Source organism: Oncorhynchus mykiss, chromosome 4 (genome assembly GCF_013265735.2).
Source record: "Oncorhynchus mykiss isolate Arlee chromosome 4, USDA_OmykA_1.1, whole genome shotgun sequence".
NCBI classification, from domain to species: Eukaryota; Metazoa; Chordata; class Actinopteri; order Salmoniformes; family Salmonidae; genus Oncorhynchus; species Oncorhynchus mykiss.
In genome coordinates, this window is record NC_048568.1 from 43,373,782 (window position 1) to 43,393,054 (window position 19,273).

Sequence of the window (19,273 nt, forward strand, 5' to 3'; positions counted from 1 at the left end):
GCTGCCCATGCTGTTAATGTTTACTGTTTGTATAAAGACTTATACACTGGTAGACATGCCAGCCTTGTCAACCTGGCAGCTACTGAGAGGGGACAGGTGAGGGGGGGACAGGCGAGGGGGGACAGGTGAGGGGGGACAGGAAAGGGGGACAGGTATGGGGAGACAACTGAGGGGGGACAGGTATGGTGGACAGGTGAGGGGGGACAGGTAGGGGGGACAGGTATGGGGGGACAGGTGAGGGGGGACAGGAGAGAGGGACAGGTATGGGGGGACAGGTGAGGGGGGACAGGTGAGGGGGGACAGGTATGGGGGGACAGGTGAGGGGGGACAGGTGTGGGGGGACAGGTGAGGGGGGACAGGTGTGGGTGGACAGATGAGGGGGGACAGGTGGGCGGGGACAGGTGTAGGGGGACAGGTGAGGGGGGACAGGTGTAGGGGGACAGGTGAGGGGGGACAGGTGTAGGGGGATGGGTGAGGGGGGACAGGTATGGGGGGACAGTTGAGGGGGGACAGGTGTAGGGGGAGAGGTGAGGGGGGACAGGTGTAGGGGGATGGGTGAGGGGGGACAGGTATGGGGACAGGTGAAGGGGGGACAGGTGTAGGGGGAGAGGTGAGGGGGGACAGGTGTAGGGGGATGGGTGAGGGGTGACAGGTATGGGGGGACAGTTGAGGGGGGACAGGTGAGGGGGGACAGGTGTAGGGGGAGAGGTGAGGGGGGACAGGTGTAGGGGGATGGGTGAGGGGGGACAGGTATGGGGGACAGGAGAGGGGGGACAGGTGAGGGGGGAACAAGTGAGGGGGGACAGGTGAGGGGGGACAGGTGTAGGGGGAGAGGTGAGGGGGGACAGGTGTAGGGGGATGGGTGAGGGGGGACAGGTATGGGGACAGGTGAGGGGGGAGAGGTGAGGGGGGACAGGTGTAGGGGGATGGGTGAGGGGTGACAGGTATGGGGGGACAGTTGAGGGGGGACAGGTGAGGGGGGACAGGTGTAGGGGAGAGGTGAGGGGGGACAGGTGTAGGGGGATGGGTGAGGGGGGACAGGTATGGGGGACAGGAGAGGGGGGACAGGTGAGGGGGGGACAAGTGAGGGGGGACAGGTGAGGGGGGACAGGTGAGGGGGGGACAGGTGATCTCACCAACAGAACACACACATAAACATTCTGTTATCAGAGGAGCCTGGTTTGATGTTGATGATAATGTGTTTTCTTGTGGGGAGGGGGGGGGGGGGGGCAGGCCAGGGGGAGGTGCTGATACAGGAAGTGGACTGCCAACGAGCTTCTCAAATACCAAGCCCCTCGAATCACACTCCGACAGCCTGGGATATACAGCGAGTTGTCAGTCTGGATCACGTACATAGACTCACGGTGCGCGGCTTTCAGATTGAAGGCCTGTCTAAGACGAGAGCAAAACAACTGCTCTGTTTCAGCTGGTATGGTCAGTCTAGCTGTATGGAGGAGGAGGTACTGTCTCTGTTTCAGCTGGTATGGTCAGTCTAGCTGTATGGAGGAGGAGGTACTGTCTCTGTTTCAGCTGTTATGGTCAGTCTAGCTGTATGGAGGAGGAGGTACTGTCTCTGTTTCAGCTGGTATGGTCAGTCTAGCTGTATGGAGAAGGTACTGCTCTGTTTCAGCTGGTATGGTCAGTCTAGCTGTATGGAGGAGAAGGTACTGCTCTGTTTCAGCTGGTATGGTCAGTCTAGCTGTATGGAGGAGGAGGTACTGTCTCTGTTTCAGCTGGTATGGTCAGTCTAGCTGTATGGAGGAGAAGGTACTGCTCTGTTTCAGCTGGTATGGTCAGTCTAGCTGTATGGAGAAGGTACTGCTCTGTTTCAGCTGGTATGATCAGTCTAGCTGTATGGAGAAGGTACTGCTCTGTTTCAGCTGGTATGGTCAGTCTAGCTGTATGGAGGAGGAGGTACTGCTCTGTTTCAGCTGGTATGGTCAGTCTAGCTGTATAGAGAAGGTACTGCTCTGTTTCAGCTGGTATGGTCAGTCTAGCTGTATGGAGGAGAAGGTACTGCTCTGTTTCAGCTGGTATGGTCAGTCTAGCTGTATGGAGGAGAAGGTACTGCTCTGTTTCAGCTGGTATGGTCAGTCTAGCTGTATGGAGGAGAAGGTACTGCTCTGTTTCAGCTGGTATGGTCAGTCTAGCTGTATGGAGGAGAAGGTACTGCTCTGTTTCAGCTGGTATGGTCAGTCTAGCTGTATGGAGGAGAAGGTACTGCTCTGTTTCAGCTGGTATGGTCAGTCTAGCTGTATGGAGGAGAAGGTACTGTCTCTGTTTCAGCTGGTATGGTCAGTCTAGCTGTATGGAGGAGAAGGTACTGCTCTGTTTCAGCTGGTATGGTCAGTCTAGCTGTATGGAGGAGAAGGTACTGCTCTGTTTCAGCTGGTATGGTCAGTCTAGCTGTATGGAGGAGAAGGTACTGCTCTGTTTCAGCTGGTATGGTCAGTCTAGCTGTATGGAGGAGAAGGTACTGCTCTGTTTCAGCTGGTATGGTCAGTCTAGCTGTATGGAGGAGAAGGTACTGCTCTGTTTCAGCTGGTATGGTCAGTCTAGCTGTATGGAGGAGGAGGTACTGCTCTGTTTCAGCTGGTATGGTCAGTCTAGCTGTATGGAGGAGAAGGTACTGCTCTGTTTCAGCTGGTATGGTCAGTCTAGCTGTATGGAGGAGAAGGTACTGCTCTGTTTCAGCTGGTATGGTCAGTCTAGCTGTATGGAGAAGGTACTGCTCTGTTTCAGCTGGTATGGTCAGTCTAGCTGTATGGAGAAGGTACTGTCTCTGTTTCAGCTGGTATGGTCAGTCTAGCTGTATGGAGGAGGTACTGCTCTGTTTCAGCTGGTATGGTCAGTCTAGCTGTATGGAGGAGAAGGTACTGCTCTGTTTCAGCTGGTACGGTCAGTCTAGCTGTATGGAGGAGAACGTGTTTTTTGTATCCTTATAATTGTTTGAATCCTTCTTAAAGTAATTTGTGTATTCAGAGAAAATATTTAAAATGTGTGTGTGTATGTGTGTGTGTGTGTGTGTGTGTGTGTGTGTGTGTGTGTGTGTGTGTGTGTGTGTATCAATCCTCAGTCCCGCAGGTCTGTCATGTCCAGATAGAAGTAGACAGAGGAATCCTAAAATAAATGTGGATGTGTGTATCGGTCTGGCGTGAAGCCATGACAATGAGGGATGCTGCAGGATGATAGCAGTTTCACACACGACTGAAACCCTCTGACAGACAGGAATGACACAGGCTTTCAACAAGGGTGGCGGAAACAAGGAAGAGGGGAATGGAGAGAGAAGGGGACAAGGAGATGAAGAAAGAGGAGGAGAGAGGGGTAGAGGGGATAGAGAGAGAGGGAGAGAGAGAGGGATGGATGGAGAGAGAGGTAGAGAGAGAGGGGTGGATGGGGAGAGAGTGAGAGAGGGGTGGATGGAGAGAGAGGGAGAGACATGAACTCCTCTCCTCTCTAATAGACTCTCTCCTCTCTAATAGAGACTCTCTCTCCTCTCCAATAGACTCTCTCCTCTCTAATAGAGACTCTCTCTCTCCTCTCTAATAGACTCTCTCGCTCCTCTCTAATAGACTCTCTCCTCTCTAATAGGGACTCTCTCTCCTCTCTAATAGAGACTCTCTCTCTCCTCTCTAATAGAGACTCTCTCTCTCTCCTCTCTAATAGACTCTCTCCTCTCTAATAGAGACTCTATCTGTCTCTCTATGTCTCTCTCTCTCTGTGTCTCTCTCTCTCTCTCGCTCCTCTCTAATAGACTCTCTCCTCTCAAATAGAGACTCTCTCTCACTCTGTCTCTCTCTCATCTCTCTCTCTCTGTCTCTGTCTCTGTCTCTCTCTCTCGCTCTCTCTTGCTTTCTTGGCTGATTCCTCTCTGTATCTCTTTCTCTTTAGGAGGTGAAGAAAGAGAAACACTTTCTATTTTTTTTACATCACTTTCATAACGATACCTCAGTTTATCTGAAGCACTATTACTTTTCTTGCAACGCTATGAAATGAAAGCGAGAGCGAGAGAGATAAAAAGAGAGTGGTCCTGTCCTCCAGCGTGGCTCTGGGCCTGGGAACATGTTGATGACCTCACCGTGTGTAACATCATATCTCAGAGCCATGACCAGACAGCCAGGCTTGCTGATACACACACACACACACACACACACACACACACACACACACACACACACACACACACACACACACACACACACACACACACACACACACACACACACACACACACACACACACACACACACACACACACACACACAGGGAAGTTGTTACCTGGTGTCTGAGTGGTCTGGAACATGAACATGGGAGTCGTTGTGTGATGTCTTCACCTGCAGAGAGAAGAGACGACCATGTAATTATCTTATCTCCTCTGACCAGAATGTCGTCCTATCTCCTCTGACCAGAATATCGTCCTATCTCCTCTGACCAGAATGTCGTCCTATCTCCTCTGACCAGAATATCGTCCTATCTCCTCTGACCAGTATGTCGTCCTATTTCCTCTGACCAGAATGTCGTCCTATCTCCTCTGACCAGAATGTCGTCCTATCTCCTCTGACCAGTATGTCGTCCTGTCTCCTCTGACCAGAATGTCGTCCTGTCTCCTCTGACCAGAATGTCGGCCGCCATTTTCTGTTCATGTCCTGGCATTTCTACATGTCTACAGATTTCTACAGATGGACTACCTACAGATGGACTACCTACTACCTACAGATGGACTACCTACAGATGGACTACCTACAGATGGATTACCTACTACCTACAGATGGTCTACCTACTACCTACAGATGGACTACCTAATACCTACAGATGGACTACCTACTACCTACAGATGGACTACCTACTACCTACAGATGGACTACCTAATACCTACAGATGGACTACCTACTATCTACAGATGGACTACCTACAGATGGATTACCTACTACCTACAGATGGACTACCTACAGATGGACTACCTACAGATAGACTACCTACTATCTACAGATGGACGATCTACAGATGGACGATCTACAGATGGACTACCTACAGATGGACTATCTACAGATGGACTACCTACAGATGGACTATCTACAGATGGACTACCTACTACCTACAGATGGACTACCTACAGATGGACTATCTACAGATGGACTACCTACAGATGGACTACCTACTATCTACAGATGGACTAGCTACAGATGGACTACCTACAGTGTATATTTGGCCATTTGGCCTTGTGTTTTAGGTTATTATCCTGCTGTAAGGTGAATTTATCTGTGTCTGGTGGAAAGCAAACTGAACCAGGTTTTCCTCTAGGATTTTGACTGCTTAGCTCCATTCTGGTTATTTTTTTACCTCAAAAACTCTCCAGTCTTTAACGATGACAAGCATACCCATAACATGATGCAGCCACAACTATGCTTGATAATATGGAGAGTGGTACTCAGTAAAGTATTGTATTGTATTTGCCCCAAAAATAACACTTTGTATTCAGGACAAAAAGTGAATTGATTTGCAAAATGTTTTGCAGTATTACTTTAGTGCCTTGTTGCAAACAGGATGCGTGTTTTGGAATAGAGTGGGAGGCTCCGGTGCACAACTGAACAAGAGGACGAGTACATTAGAGTGTCTAGTTTGAGAAACAGATGCCTCACAAGTCCTCAACTGGCAGCTTCATTAAATAGTACCCGCAAAACACCAGTCTCAACGTCAACAGTGAAGAGGCGTCTCCGGGATGCTGGAATTCTAGGCAGAGTTCCTCTGTCCAGTGTCTCTGTTCTTTTGCCCATCTTAATCTTTTATTTTTATTGGCCAGTCTGAGAGATGGCTTTTTCTTTGCATTTCTGCCCAGAAGGCCATCGTCCCTGAGTCGCGGAGTAACTGTTGACGTTGAGACTGGTGTTTTGCGTGGTGGCGGCTCCATCCCTACGGTGAAGCATGGTGGTGGTGGCATCATGCTGTGGGGATGTTTTCAGCGACAGGGACAGGGAGACTAGTCAGGATCGAGGGAAAGATGAACAGATTAAAGTACAGAGATCCTTGGTGAAAACCTGCTCCAGAGCGATCAGGACCTCTGACTGGGGGCAAAGGTTCACCTTCCAGCAGGACAAAGACCCTAAGCACACAGCCAAGACAACGCAGGAGTGGCTTCGGGACAAGTCTCTGAATATCCTTGAGTGGCCCAGCCAGAGCCCGGACTTGAACCCGATCTAACATCTCTGGAGAGACCTGAAAATAGCTGTGCAGCGACGCTCCCCATCTAACCTGACAGAGCTTGAGAGGATCTGCAGAGAAGAATGGGAGAAACTCCCCAAATACAGGTGTGCCAAGCTTGTTGCGTCATACCCAAGAAGACTTGAGGCTGTAATCGCTGCCAAAGATGCTTCAACGATTCATTTGTTATCTCAGCAGCAGAGTTTGATTGATTGATCGATTACTATGACTTTGAGTAACCCCACAGGAAGCGATGTCTCCATTTAGGGGTCAAAGGTCTATATTTGACTCTGCTTAGGATGGATAGAGAGTGGCACACTGACTGACCCCCACCACGACCTTTCACCTTCCAGGGGTTAGGTGTTAATTGGGATCAGGGGGTGAACCCGAGACTTGTTACTGTCACTTAGCTACTTAGCTGTCCTTCCCGTCTGTATTAGGGACATGTACACTACCGTTCAAATGTTTGGGGTCACTTAGAAATGTCCTTGTTTTTGAAAGAAAAGCAACTTTTTCTGGCCATTAAAATAACATCAAATTGATCAGAAATACAGTGTAGACATTGTTAACGTTGTAAATGACTATTGTAGCTGGAAACGGCAGATTATTTATGGAATGACTACAAAGGCGTACAGAGGCCCATTATCAGCAACCATCACTCCTGTGTTCCAATGGCACGTTGTGTTAGCTAATCCAAATTTATAATCTTAAAAGGCCAATTGATCATTAGAAAACCCTTTAGCAATTATGTTAGCACAGCTGAAAAGTCCCAGGTGTCCTCCAGACGAGATGCTTGGCATTTAGGCCAAAGAGTTCAATCTTGGTTTCATCAGACCAGAGAATCTGATTTCCAAGCAGGCTGTCATGTGTCTTTTCCTGAGGAGTGGCTTCCGTCTGGCCATTCTACCATAAAGGCCTGATTGGTGGAGTGCTGCAGAGATGGTTGTCCTTCTGGAAGGTTCTCCCATTTCAACAGAGCAACTCTAGAGCTCTGTCAGACTGACCATCGGGTTCTTGGTCACCTCCCTGACCAAGGCCCTTGTCCCCCAATTACTCAGTTTGGTCGGGCAGCCAGCTCTAGGAAGAGACTTGGTGGTCACAAACGTCTTCCGTTTAAGAATGATGGAGGCCACTGTGTTCCTGGGGTCCTTCAATGCTGCAGAAATGTTTTGTTACCCTTCCCCAGATCTGTGCCTCGACACAATCCTGTCTCGGAGCTCTACGGACAATTCCTTCAACCTCATGGCTTGGTTTTTGCTCTGACATGCACCTGTCAACTGTGGGACCTTATATAGACAGGTATGTATGTGCCTTTCCAAATCATGACCAATCAAATGAATTTACCTCAGGTGGACTCCAAGTTGTAGAAACATCTCAAGGATGATAAATGGAAACAGGATTCACCTGAGATCAGTATACAGTCTCATAGCAAAGGCTCTTACTACTTATGTAAATAAGGTATTTCTGTTTTTTATTTTAAATACATTTGCAAAAAAAAAACTATCTAAAAACCTGTTTTCACTTTGTCATTATTATTGTGTGTAGATTGATGAGGAAAACAATGTATTAAACCATTTTATAATAATAATAATCTATAATATATAATAAGGCTGTAATGTGACAACATGTGGACAAAGGAAAGGGGTCTGAATACTTTCCGAACGCCCTGTATCTAGTAACTCACATTCTGGGCACACTATGGGTCCCGATCCATAGTTTAAGATACAGATTATGTTTCTTTTGTTTGTGTGTGTGTGTGTGTGTGTGAGGGTGTGTTAATTTGTTAATTCCAGCCAATTAGACTAAATGTTCTGATAAATCAGTCAACTAGACTAAATGTGCTGATAAATCAGCCAACTAGACTAAATGTTCTGATAAATCAGCCAACTAGACTAAATGTTCTGATAAATCAACCAACTAGACTAAATGCTCTGATAAATCAGCCAACTAGACTAAATGTTCTGATAAATCAGCCAACTAGACTAAATGTTCTGATAAATCAGTCAACTAGACTAAATGCTCTGATAAATCAGCCAACTAGACAAAATGTTCTGATAAATCAGCCAACTAGACTAAATGTTCTGATAAATCAACCAACTAGACTAAATGCTCTGATAAATCAGCCAACTAGACTAAATGTCCTAATAAATCACCCAACTAGACTAAATGTCCTAATAAATCAGTCAACTAGACTAAATGTTCTGATGAATCAGCCAATTAGACTAAATGTTCTGATCAGGCCTAATAAATCAGCCGACTAGACTAAATGTCCCTATCAGGCCTAATAAATCAGCCAACTAGACTAAATGTGCTGATAAATCAGCCGACTAGACTAAATGTTCTGATAAATCAGCCAACTAGACTAAATGTCCTAATAAATCAGCCAACTAGGCTAGATGATCATGAGCATCACTCACCTCAACTCAGCTAACATTTCCCAGCCTAACCAATATCCAAACAGAGATTCGGTGAAAAGAAAAGTCTGACATTGATTTATCAAGACGAGTCCCAAACGCTTGTCTCAGAGCAGCACGAAACGTTGACCACACTACGAAACGTTGACCACACTATTGGCTATATGAAACGTTGACCACACTATTGGCTATATGAAACGTTGACCACACTATTGGCTATACGAAAAGTTGACCACACTATTGGCTATATGAAACGTTGACCACACTACGAAACGTTGACCACACTATTGGCTATACGAAACGTTGACCACACTACGAAACGTTGACCACACTATTGGCTATACGAAACATTGACCACACTACAACACGTTGACCACACTATTGGCTATACGAAACATTGACCACACTACAAAACGTTGACCACACTATTGGCTATACGAAACGTTGACCACACTATTGGCTATATGAAACGTTGACCACACTATTGGCTATATGAAACGTTGACCACACTATTGGCTATATGAAACGTTGACCACACTATTGGCTATATGAAACGTTGACCACACTACAAAACGTTGACCACACTATTGGCTATACGAAACGTTGACCACACTATTGGCTATATGAAACGTTGACCACACTATTGGCTATATGAAACGTTGACCACACTATTGGCTATATGAAACGTTGACCACACTATTGGCTATATGAAACGTTGACCACACTATTGGCTATATGAAACGTTGACCACACTATTGGCTATATGAAACGTTGACCACACTATTGGCTATATGAAACGTTGACCACACTATTGGCTATATGAAACGTTGACCACACTATTGGCTATATGAAACGTTGACCACACTATTGGCTATTCGAAACGTTGACCACACTACGAAACGTTGACCACACTATTGGCTATATGAAACGTTGACCAGACTATTGACTATATGAAACGTTGACCAGACTATTGGCTATATGAAACGTTGACCACACTATTGGCTATATGAAACGTTGACCACACTATTGGCTATATGAAACGTTGACCACACTATTGGCTATACGAAACGTTGACCACACTATTGGCTATATGAAACGTTGACCAGACTATTGGCTATATGAAACGTTGACCACACTATTGGCTATATGAAACGTTGACCACACTACAAAACGTTGACCACACTATTGGCTATACGAAACGTTGACCACACTATTGGCTATATGAAACGTTGACCACACTATTGGCTATACAAAACGTTGACCACACTATTGGCTATACGAAACGTTGACCACACTATTGGCTATACGAAACGTTGACCACACTATTGGCTATACGAAACGTTGACCACACTATTGGCTATATGAAACGTTGACCACACTATTGGCTATACGAAACGTTGACCACACTATTGGCTATATGAAACGTTGACCACACTATTGGCTATTCGAAACGTTGACCACACTATTGGCTATACGAAACGTTGACCACACTATTGGCTATATGAAACGTTGACCACACTATTGGCTATATGAAACGTTGACCACACTATTGGCTATATGAAACGTTGACCACACTATTAGCTATATGAAACGTTGACCACACTATTGGCTATATGAAACGTTGACCACACTATTGGCTATATGAAACGTTGACCACACTATTGGCTATATGAAACGTTGACCACACTATTGGCTATTCGAAACGTTGACCACACTACGAAACGTTGACCACACTATTGGCTATACGAAACGTTGACCACACTATTGGCTATATGAAACGTTGACCACACTATTGGCTATATGAAACGTTGACCACACTATTGGCTATATGAAACGTTGACCACACTATTGGCTATATGAAACGTTGACCACACTATTGGCTATATGAAACGTTGACCACACTATTGGCTATATGAAACGTTGACCACACTATTGGCTATACGAAACGTTGACCAGACTATGAAACGTTGACCACACTATTGGCAATTCGAAACGTTGACCACACTATTGGCTATACGAAACGTTGACCACACTATTGGCTATACGAAACGTTGACCACACTATTGGCTATACGAAACGTTGACCACACTATTGGCTATACGAAACGTTGACCACACTATTGGCTATTGCTTTAAATGTATTATAAGGATTGGATAACTTTGGGGAGATTTTAGTGAGCAACAATTTGATACACACCTTTCTATTGATTTAGCCTACTTCATTCCATTATTTTGGTCATTTAGTGAGATTTATCCCCACAGTAATTATTTATGAATCCATCCAGTAGTGGGTAAGAAAACAGTGCATGCTTAGTGGTGGGCTATGAGCAGAGATGGGTGAAGTGACATGAGGATGGTTAATGGGCACTGCCTGGCAAAGTGGCCATCGAAGTCAGAAACAACGCATTTTTTGGTTGCGCAAACCCACAGATTCATCAGCTGTCTGGTCTGAGACAATCCCGCAGGTGAAGAAGCCTGAGGTGGAAGTCCTGGACGTACTACCAAATTCTCTAAAACAATATTGGAGGCGGCTTATGGTAGAGAAATTAACATTAAATTATCTGGCAACAAACCTGGTGGACATTCCTGCAGTCAGCACGCCAATTGCACGCTCCCTCAAAACTTGAGACATCTGTGGCATTGTGTTGTGCGACAAAACGGCACATTTTACAGTGTCCTTTTATTGTCCCCAGCACAAGGTGCACCTGTGTAATGATCATGTTGTTTAATCAGTTTATTGATATGCCACACCTGTCAGGTGGATGGATTATCTTGGCAAAATGAGAAATGCTCACTAACAGGGATGTAAACAAATGTGAGCTAAGAATTTGAGAGAAATACACTTTTTGTGAATATGAAACATTTTTGATATCTTTTTATTTCAGCTCATGAAACATGAGACCAACACTTTATATGTTACGTTTAAGTTTCTGTTCATTATAAATGTAACAGTTAAATCATTACCCCCCCCCCCACCCCCCCCACCCCCCCACCCCCCCAACACCACAACTAAGGAGCAGGTTAACACTCCTCAGTCTGTCTCCACCACCCCTGTGTCAGTCAGTTAACAACCAGACTGCGGGTCATCCTCTTAGGTTGCAGAGCTGCCTGAAGGACCCGGCTGTCATCTGAGATGTCTAAATAGCTGACCTCTGACCTGGTTGGCCAGGCGACGGCGGCAGCTCCGAGTCGGGGAGAGACAGAGAGAGAGACAGAGAGAGAAAGTGAGAGAGAGAGACAGTGAGAGAGGTAGAGAGAGAGAGAGAGAGAGACAGACAGAGAGAGAGAGGGAGAGAGAGAGAGACAGAGAGAGAGAGAGAAAGAGAGAGAGAGAGAGAGAGAGAGAGAGGGAGAGAGAGAGAGAGAGAGAGAGAGAGAGAGAGAGAGAGAGAAAGAGAGAGAGAGGGAGAGAGAGAGAGAGAGAGAGAGAGAGAGAGAGAGAGAGAGAGAGAGAGAGAGAGAGAGAGAGAGAGATAGAGAGATAGAGAGACAGCGAGAGAGAGAGAGAGAGAGGGAGAGAGAGAGACAGACAGAGAGAGAGAGGGAGAGAGAGAGAGACAGAGATAGAGAGATAGAGAGATAGAGAGACAGCGAGAGAGAGAGACAGAGAGAGAGAGAGAAAGAGAGAGAGAGAAAGAGAGAGAGAGGGAGAGAGAGAGAGACTCGCCTCGTCTCCTGAGAACTCCAGGGGTGCATGCAGGTGCTGTTTTGTGATTAATTATAATTATGTATTTATGTAAAGTAGCAGCTCCTATTCCTTTTATTGTGCACTCCTTTTGACCATTTACATTTTAGTCACTTAGCAGGAATCAAACCCACAACCCTAGTGTTGTAACGGTCCGCATGGGAATCAAACCCACAACCCTAGTGTTGTAACGGTCCCGCATGGGAATCAAACCCACAACCCTAGTGTTGTAACGGTCCCGCATGGGAATCAAACCCACAACCCTAGTGTTGTAACGGTCCTGCATGGGAATCAAACCCACAACCCTAGTGTTGTAACGGTCCGCATGGGAATCAAACCCACAACCCTAGTGTTGTAACGGTCCGCATGGGAATCAAACCCACAACCCTAGTGTTGTAACGGTCCGCATGGGAATCAAACCCACAACCCTAGTGTTGTAACGGTCCCACATGGGAATCAAACCCACAACCCTAGTGTTGTAACGGTCCGCATGGGAATCAAACCCACAACCCTAGTGTTGTAACAGTCCCGCATGGGAATCAAACCCACAACCCTAGTGTTGTAACGGTCCGCATGGGAATCAAACCCACAACCCTAGTGTTGTAACGGTCCCACATGGGAATCAAACCCACAACCCTAGTGTTGTAACGGTCCGCATGGGAATCAAACCCACAACCCTAGTGTTGTAACAGTCCCGCATGGGAATCAAACCCACAACCCTAGTGTTGTAACGGTCCGCATGGGAATCAAACCCACAACCCTAGTGTTGTAACGGTCCGCATGGGAATCAAACCCACAACCCTAGTGTTGTAACGGTCCGCAAGGGAATCAAACCCACAACCCTAGTGTTGTAACGGGCCGCATGGGAATCAAACCCACAACCCTAGTGTTGTAACGGTCCGCATGGGAATCAAACCCACAACGCTAGTGTTGTAACGGTCCGCATGGGAATCAAACCCACAACCCTAGTGTTGTACCAGTCCTGCATGGGAATCAAACCCACAACCCTAGTGTTGTACCGGTCCAGCATGGGAATCAAACCCACAACCCTAGTGTTGTACCGGTCCTGCATGGGAATCAAACCCACAACCCTAGTGTTGTACCGGTCCCGCATGGGAATCAAACCCACAACCCTAGTGTTGTACCAGTCCCGCATGGGAATCAAACCCACAACCCTAGTGTTGTACCGGTCCTGCATGGGAATCAAACCCACAACCCTAGTGTTGTACCGGTCCCGCATGGGAATCAAACCCACAACCCTAGTGTTGTACCGGTCCCGCATGGGAATCAAACCCACAACCCTAGTGTTGTAACGGTCCGCATGGGAATCAAACCCACAACCCTAGTGTTGTACCGGTCCCGCATGGGAATCAAACCCACAACCCTAGTGTTGTACCAGTCCCGCATGGGAATCAAACCCACAACCCTAGTGTTGTACCGGTCCCGCATGGGAATCAAACCCACAACCCTACTGTTGTACCGGTCCAGCATGGGAATCAAACCCACACCCCTAGTGTTGTACCGGTCCAGCATGGGAATCAAACCCACAACCCTAGTGTTGTACCAGTCCCGCATGGGAATCAAACCCACAACCCTAGTGTTGTACCAGTCCCGCATGGTGTTGCAAATGCCATTCTCTACTAACTGAGTTACACGATAACAGAACGCCAGGGGCAAAATAGTCATTTGGAATGCAATTTTAGAATCGGATTAACTAAGCTTGGTTATATTAAGTAAACCTTTTAATCGTAATTAAAGAGGTTGGTTATATTAAGAACACGTGTTAATCGTGGTTAAAGAGGTTTAGATGTAAACGTGTTAGTCGTGGAGGTTTAGATGTAAACATGTTAATCATGGAAGTTTAGATGTAAATGTGTTAATCGTGGAGGTTTAGATGTAAACATGTTAATCATGAAGGTTTAGATGCAAACATGTTAATCATGGAGGTTTAGATGTAAACGTGTTAATCGTGAAGGTTTAGATGTAAACATGTTAATCGTGGAGATTTAGATGTAAATGTGTTAATCGTGGAGGTTCAGATGTAAACGTGTTAATCATGGAGGTTTAGATGTAAATGTGTTAATCATGGAGGTTTAGATGTAAATGTGTTAATCGTGGAGGTTTAGATGTAAATGTGTTAATCGTGGAGGTTTAGATGTAAATGTGTTAATCGTGGAGGTTTAGATGTAAATGTGTTAATCGTGGAGGTTTAGATGTAAATGTGTTAATCGTGGAGGTTTAGATGTAAATGTGTTAATCGTGGAGGTTTAGATGTAAATGTGTTAATCGTGGAGGTTTAGATGTAAATGTGTTAATCGTGGAGGTTTAGATGTAAATGTGTTAATCGTGGAGGTTTAGATGTAAATGTGTTAATCGTGGAGGTTTAGATGTAAATGTGTTAATCGTGGAGGTTTAGATGTAAACGTGTTAATTGATTTGTTTTTGTTTCTTACATTGAAGTAGGCTGTATATGGGCAAATACAACTCATAGAATAAAGTCTGAAGGGGGTTTTAACCTTCCTGAGTCTAGGGGGGTTCACCTTCCTGAGTCTGAGGGGGGTTTTAACCTTCCTGGGTCTGAGGGTGGTTTTAACCTTCCTGAGTCTGAGGGGGGTTTTCACCATCCTGAGTCTGAGGGTGGTTTTCACCTTCCTGAGTCTGAGGGGGTATTAACTTTCCTGAGTCTGAAGGGGGTTTTAACCTTCCTGAGTCTAGGGGGGTTCACCTTCCTGAGTCTGAGGGGGGTTTTAACCTTCCTGGGTCTGAGGGTGGTTTTAACCTTCCTGAGTCTGAGGGGGGTTTTCACCATCCTGAGTCTGAGGGTGGTTTTCACCTTCCTGAGTCTGAGGGGGTATTAACTTTCCTGAGTCTGAAGGGGGTTTTAACCTTCCTGAGTCTAGGGGGGTTCACCTTCCTGAGTCTGAGGGGGGTTTTAACCTTCCTGGGTCTGAGGGTGGTTTTAACCTTCCTGAGTCTGAGGGGGGTTTTCACCATCCTGAGTCTGAGGGTGGTTTTCACCTTCCTGAGTCTGAGGGGGTATTAACTTTCCTGAGTCTGAAGGGGGTTTTAACCTTCCTGAGTCTGAGGGTGGTTTTCACCTTCCTGAGTCTGAGGGTGGTTTTAACCTTCCTGAGTCTGAGGGTGGTTTTCACCTTCCTGAGTCTGAGGGTGGTTTTAACCTTCCTGAGTCTGAGGGTGGTTTTAACCTTCCTGAGTCTGAGGGTGGTTTTAACCTTCGTTAGTCTGAGGGGGGTTTTAACCTTCCTGAGTCTGAGGGTGGTTTTGACCTTCCTGAGTCTGAGGGTGGTTTTAACCTTCCTGAGTCTGAGGGTGGTTTTAACCTTCCTGAGTCTGAGGGAGGTTTTAACCTTCCTGAGTCTGAGGGAGGTTTTAACCTTCCTGAGTCTGAGGGTGGTTTTAACCTTCCTGAGTCTGAGGGTGGTTTTCACCTTCCTGAGTCTGAGGGGGTTTTAACCTTCCTGAGCTGAGGGTGGTTTTAACCTTCCTGAGTCTGAGGTTTTTTTTTAACCTTCCTGGGTCTGAGGGTGGTTTTAACCTTCCTGAGTCTGAGGGGGTTTTAACCTTCCTGAGTCTGATGGTGGTTTTAACCTTCCTGAGTCTGAGGGGGTTTTAACCTTCCTGAGTCTGATGGTGGTTTAACCTTCCTGAGTCTGAGGGGTTTTTTTAACCTTCCTGAGTCTGAGGGTGGTTTTAACCTTCCTGAGTCTGAGGGGGGTTTTAACCTTACTGAGTCTGAGGGTGGTTTTCACCTTCCTGAGTCTGAGGGTGGTTTTAACCTTCCTGAGTCTGAGGGTGGTTTTAACCTTCCTGAGTCTGAGGGTGGTTTTAACCTTCCTGAGTCTGAGGGTGGTTTTAACCTTCCTGAGTCTGAGGGTGGTTTTAACCTTCCTGAGACTGAGGGGGTTTTAACCTTCCTGAGCTGAGGGTGGTTTTAACCTTCCTGAGACTGAGGGGGGTTTTAACCTTCCTGAGTCTGAGGGTGGTTTTAACCTTCCTGAGTCTGAGGGGGTTTTAACCTTCCTGAGACTGAGGGTGGTTTTAACCTTCCTTAGTCTGAGGGGGGTTTTAACCTTCCTGAGTCTGAGGGTGGTTTTAACCTTCCTGAGTCTGAGGGGGTTTTTAACCTTCCTGGGTCTGAGGGTGGTTTTAACCTTCCTGAGTCTGAGGGGGGTTTTAACCTTCCTGAGTCTGATGGTGGTTTTAACCTTCCTGAGTCTGAGGGGGTTTTTAACCTTCCTGAGTCTGAGGGTGGTTTTAACCTTCCTGAGTCTGAGGGGGGTTTTAACCTTCCTGAGTCTGATGGTGGTTTTAACCTTCCTGAGTCTAGGGGGGTTCACCTTCCTGAGTCTGAGGGGGGTTTTAACCTTCCTGGGTCTGAGGGTGGTTTTAACCTTCCTGAGTCTGAGGGGGGTTTTCACCATCCTGAGTCTGAGGGTGGTTTTCACCTTCCTGAGACTGAGGGGGGTTTTAACCTTCCTGAGCTGAGGGTGGTTTTAACCTTCCTGAGTCTGAGGGTGGTTTTAACCTTCCTTAGTCTGAGGGGGGTTTTAACCTTCCTGAGTCTGAGGGTGGTTTTAACCTTCCTGAGTCTGAGGGGGGTTTTAACCTTCCTGAGTCTGAGGGGGGTTTTAACCTTCCTGAGTCTGATGGTGGTTTTAACCTTCCTGAGTCTGAGGGGGGTTTTAACCTTCCTGAGTCTGAGGGGGGTTTTAACCTTCCTGAGTCTGATGGTGGTTTTAACCTTCCTGAGTCTGAGGGTGGTTTTAACCTTCCTGAGTCTGAGGGGGTATTAACTTTCCTGAGTCTGAGGGGGGTTTTAACCTTCCTGAGTCTGAGGGTGGTTTTAACCTTCCTGAGACTGAGGGGGGTTTTAACCTTCCTGAGTCTGAGGGGGGTTTTAACCTTCCTGAGTCTGAGGGGGGTTTTAACCTTCCTGAGTCTGAGGGTGGTTTTAACCTTCCTGAGTCTGAGGGGGGTTTTAACCTTCCTGAGTCTGATGGTGGTTTTAACCTTCCTGAGTCTGAGGGGGGTTTTAACCTTCCTGAGTCTGAGGGGGGTTTTAACCTTCCTGAGACTGAGGGGGGTTTTAACCTTCCTGAGTCTGAGGGTGGTTTTAACCTTCCTGAGTCTGAGGGTGGTTTTAACCTTCCTGAGTCTGAGGGTGGTTTTAACCTTCCTGAGTCTGAGGGTGGTTTTAAACTCACGAGTCTGAGGGTGGTTTTCACCTTCCTGAATCTGAGGGGGGTTTTAACCTTCCTGAGTCTGAGGGTGGTTTTCACCTTCCTGAATCTGAGGGGGGTTTTAACCGTCCTGAGTCTGAGGGTGGTTTTAACCAGGACATGTAGTTAAATATACTGAAGAGGAACAATGGATCCATTTTGAATATACGCTCACCCACAGAATCGTTCCACGTGTCTATTTCCAAAGGATAAAGCTACTAACATTAGCAACTTCATAGTTAAAGAACTCTATAACAATATGGACGAAAAATGAAACAGATTTTTACAAGAACCAAGAGCACTCCCTAGAAACACAACCTTATGGAACAATCCTTGGATAGCTTTTCAGAATTCATCGATAAATTGACCCACATGGAAAACTAGAGGCATAGAAACCGTAAATGACTTGGTAACAGGAAACATGTTAATTTCCAATGACAGTTTAAAAAAACAAAACTTTTGGACTGAATAAATGAAGATATTATCAAATACATGAAGATTTTATCAAATACGTGAAGATATTATCAAATACGTGAAGATTTTATCAAATACATGAAGATATTATCAAATACGTGAAGATATTATCAAATACGTGAAGATATTATTAAATACGTGAAGATATTATTAAATACGTGAAGATATTATCAAATACGTGAAGATATTATTAAATACGTGAAGATATTATTAAATACGTGAAGATTTTATCAAATACGTGAAGATATTATCAAATACGTGAAGATATTATCAAATACGTGAAGATATTATTAAATACGTGAAGATATTATCAAATACGTGAAGATATTATCAAATACGTGAAGATATTATCAAATACGTGAAGATATTATCAAATACGTGAAGATATTATCAAATACGTGAAGATATTATCAAATACGTGAAGATATTATCAAATACGTGAAGATATTATCAAATACGTGAAGATATTATCAAATACATGCAACTTAACAGTTTCATATCACGGAATTCCGATTTGAAATCTTTAGGACACCAGAGCAACCTTGAGGTGAATCTTATTTGAGTCAGAAGATAATGTTCATATGATCGGTAAAATAGACAACACCTTGTGGAGGGCCTATCCAACTGACAATGTTTTGGAACCAAGATGGGGGTGGCGCTTAATCCAGTATTAACTAACGTATAGATTTTATTATACAAGAGACGAAATTCACAAACGCTACAGCACAACGGCGGAGTCATGTCTCAAGTGTAAAACTAATAATGACTCAACAATCCATGCTTTTTGAGGAACGTTGTAAATTACGGAGGTTGTGGGCGGAGCTAGAAAGTTGGCTGTCAGAAGAATTAAAATGTACAGTAAACGTAATTTTAATCCGTCCGTTTGCATATTTCAGGCTGTCGACTAATCGGGATAGTTAACCATGACATCTAGGCACGATAGAAATATTAACAGAATTTAAGTTATTTATTTTTTCGATGTGAACTGGAAAAAACCCTAGAACAGTATAAAAGCAACGTGACAGGGGGAGAAGAGAAGAATGGTCCTGGTCTTCTGGTAACAACCCAACCCATCTGCAACACGACATCTGACACCACACACACACACACACACACACACACACACACACACACAATAGATTGTTCTACGTATCAAAAGCCTAAAACACATTTATTCCAAAACATTTGGTTCATTTTCTGAATAAAAATGAACACAAATGGAAAATAATCAACATGGTGATAGGTTTATAATTTTGGCTTGTT

The 19,273-nt window shown here is 45.5% G+C and overlaps 1 protein-coding gene across 7 annotated transcripts in view; it reads right to left on the reverse strand.

Annotated features, from left to right (window-relative positions):
* eya4 (EYA transcriptional coactivator and phosphatase 4) overlaps positions 1–19,273 on the reverse strand; it is a 143,092-nt gene that overhangs the window by 74,841 nt on the left and 48,978 nt on the right. For all 7 annotated transcript variants that reach the window (XM_036976404.1, XM_036976406.1, XM_036976400.1 and 4 more), the window contains one exon: positions 4,279–4,334. In XM_036976404.1, coding sequence (XP_036832299.1) covers positions 4,279–4,334 — 56 coding nt within the window. The remainder of the gene's footprint in view (positions 1–4,278; positions 4,335–19,273) is intronic.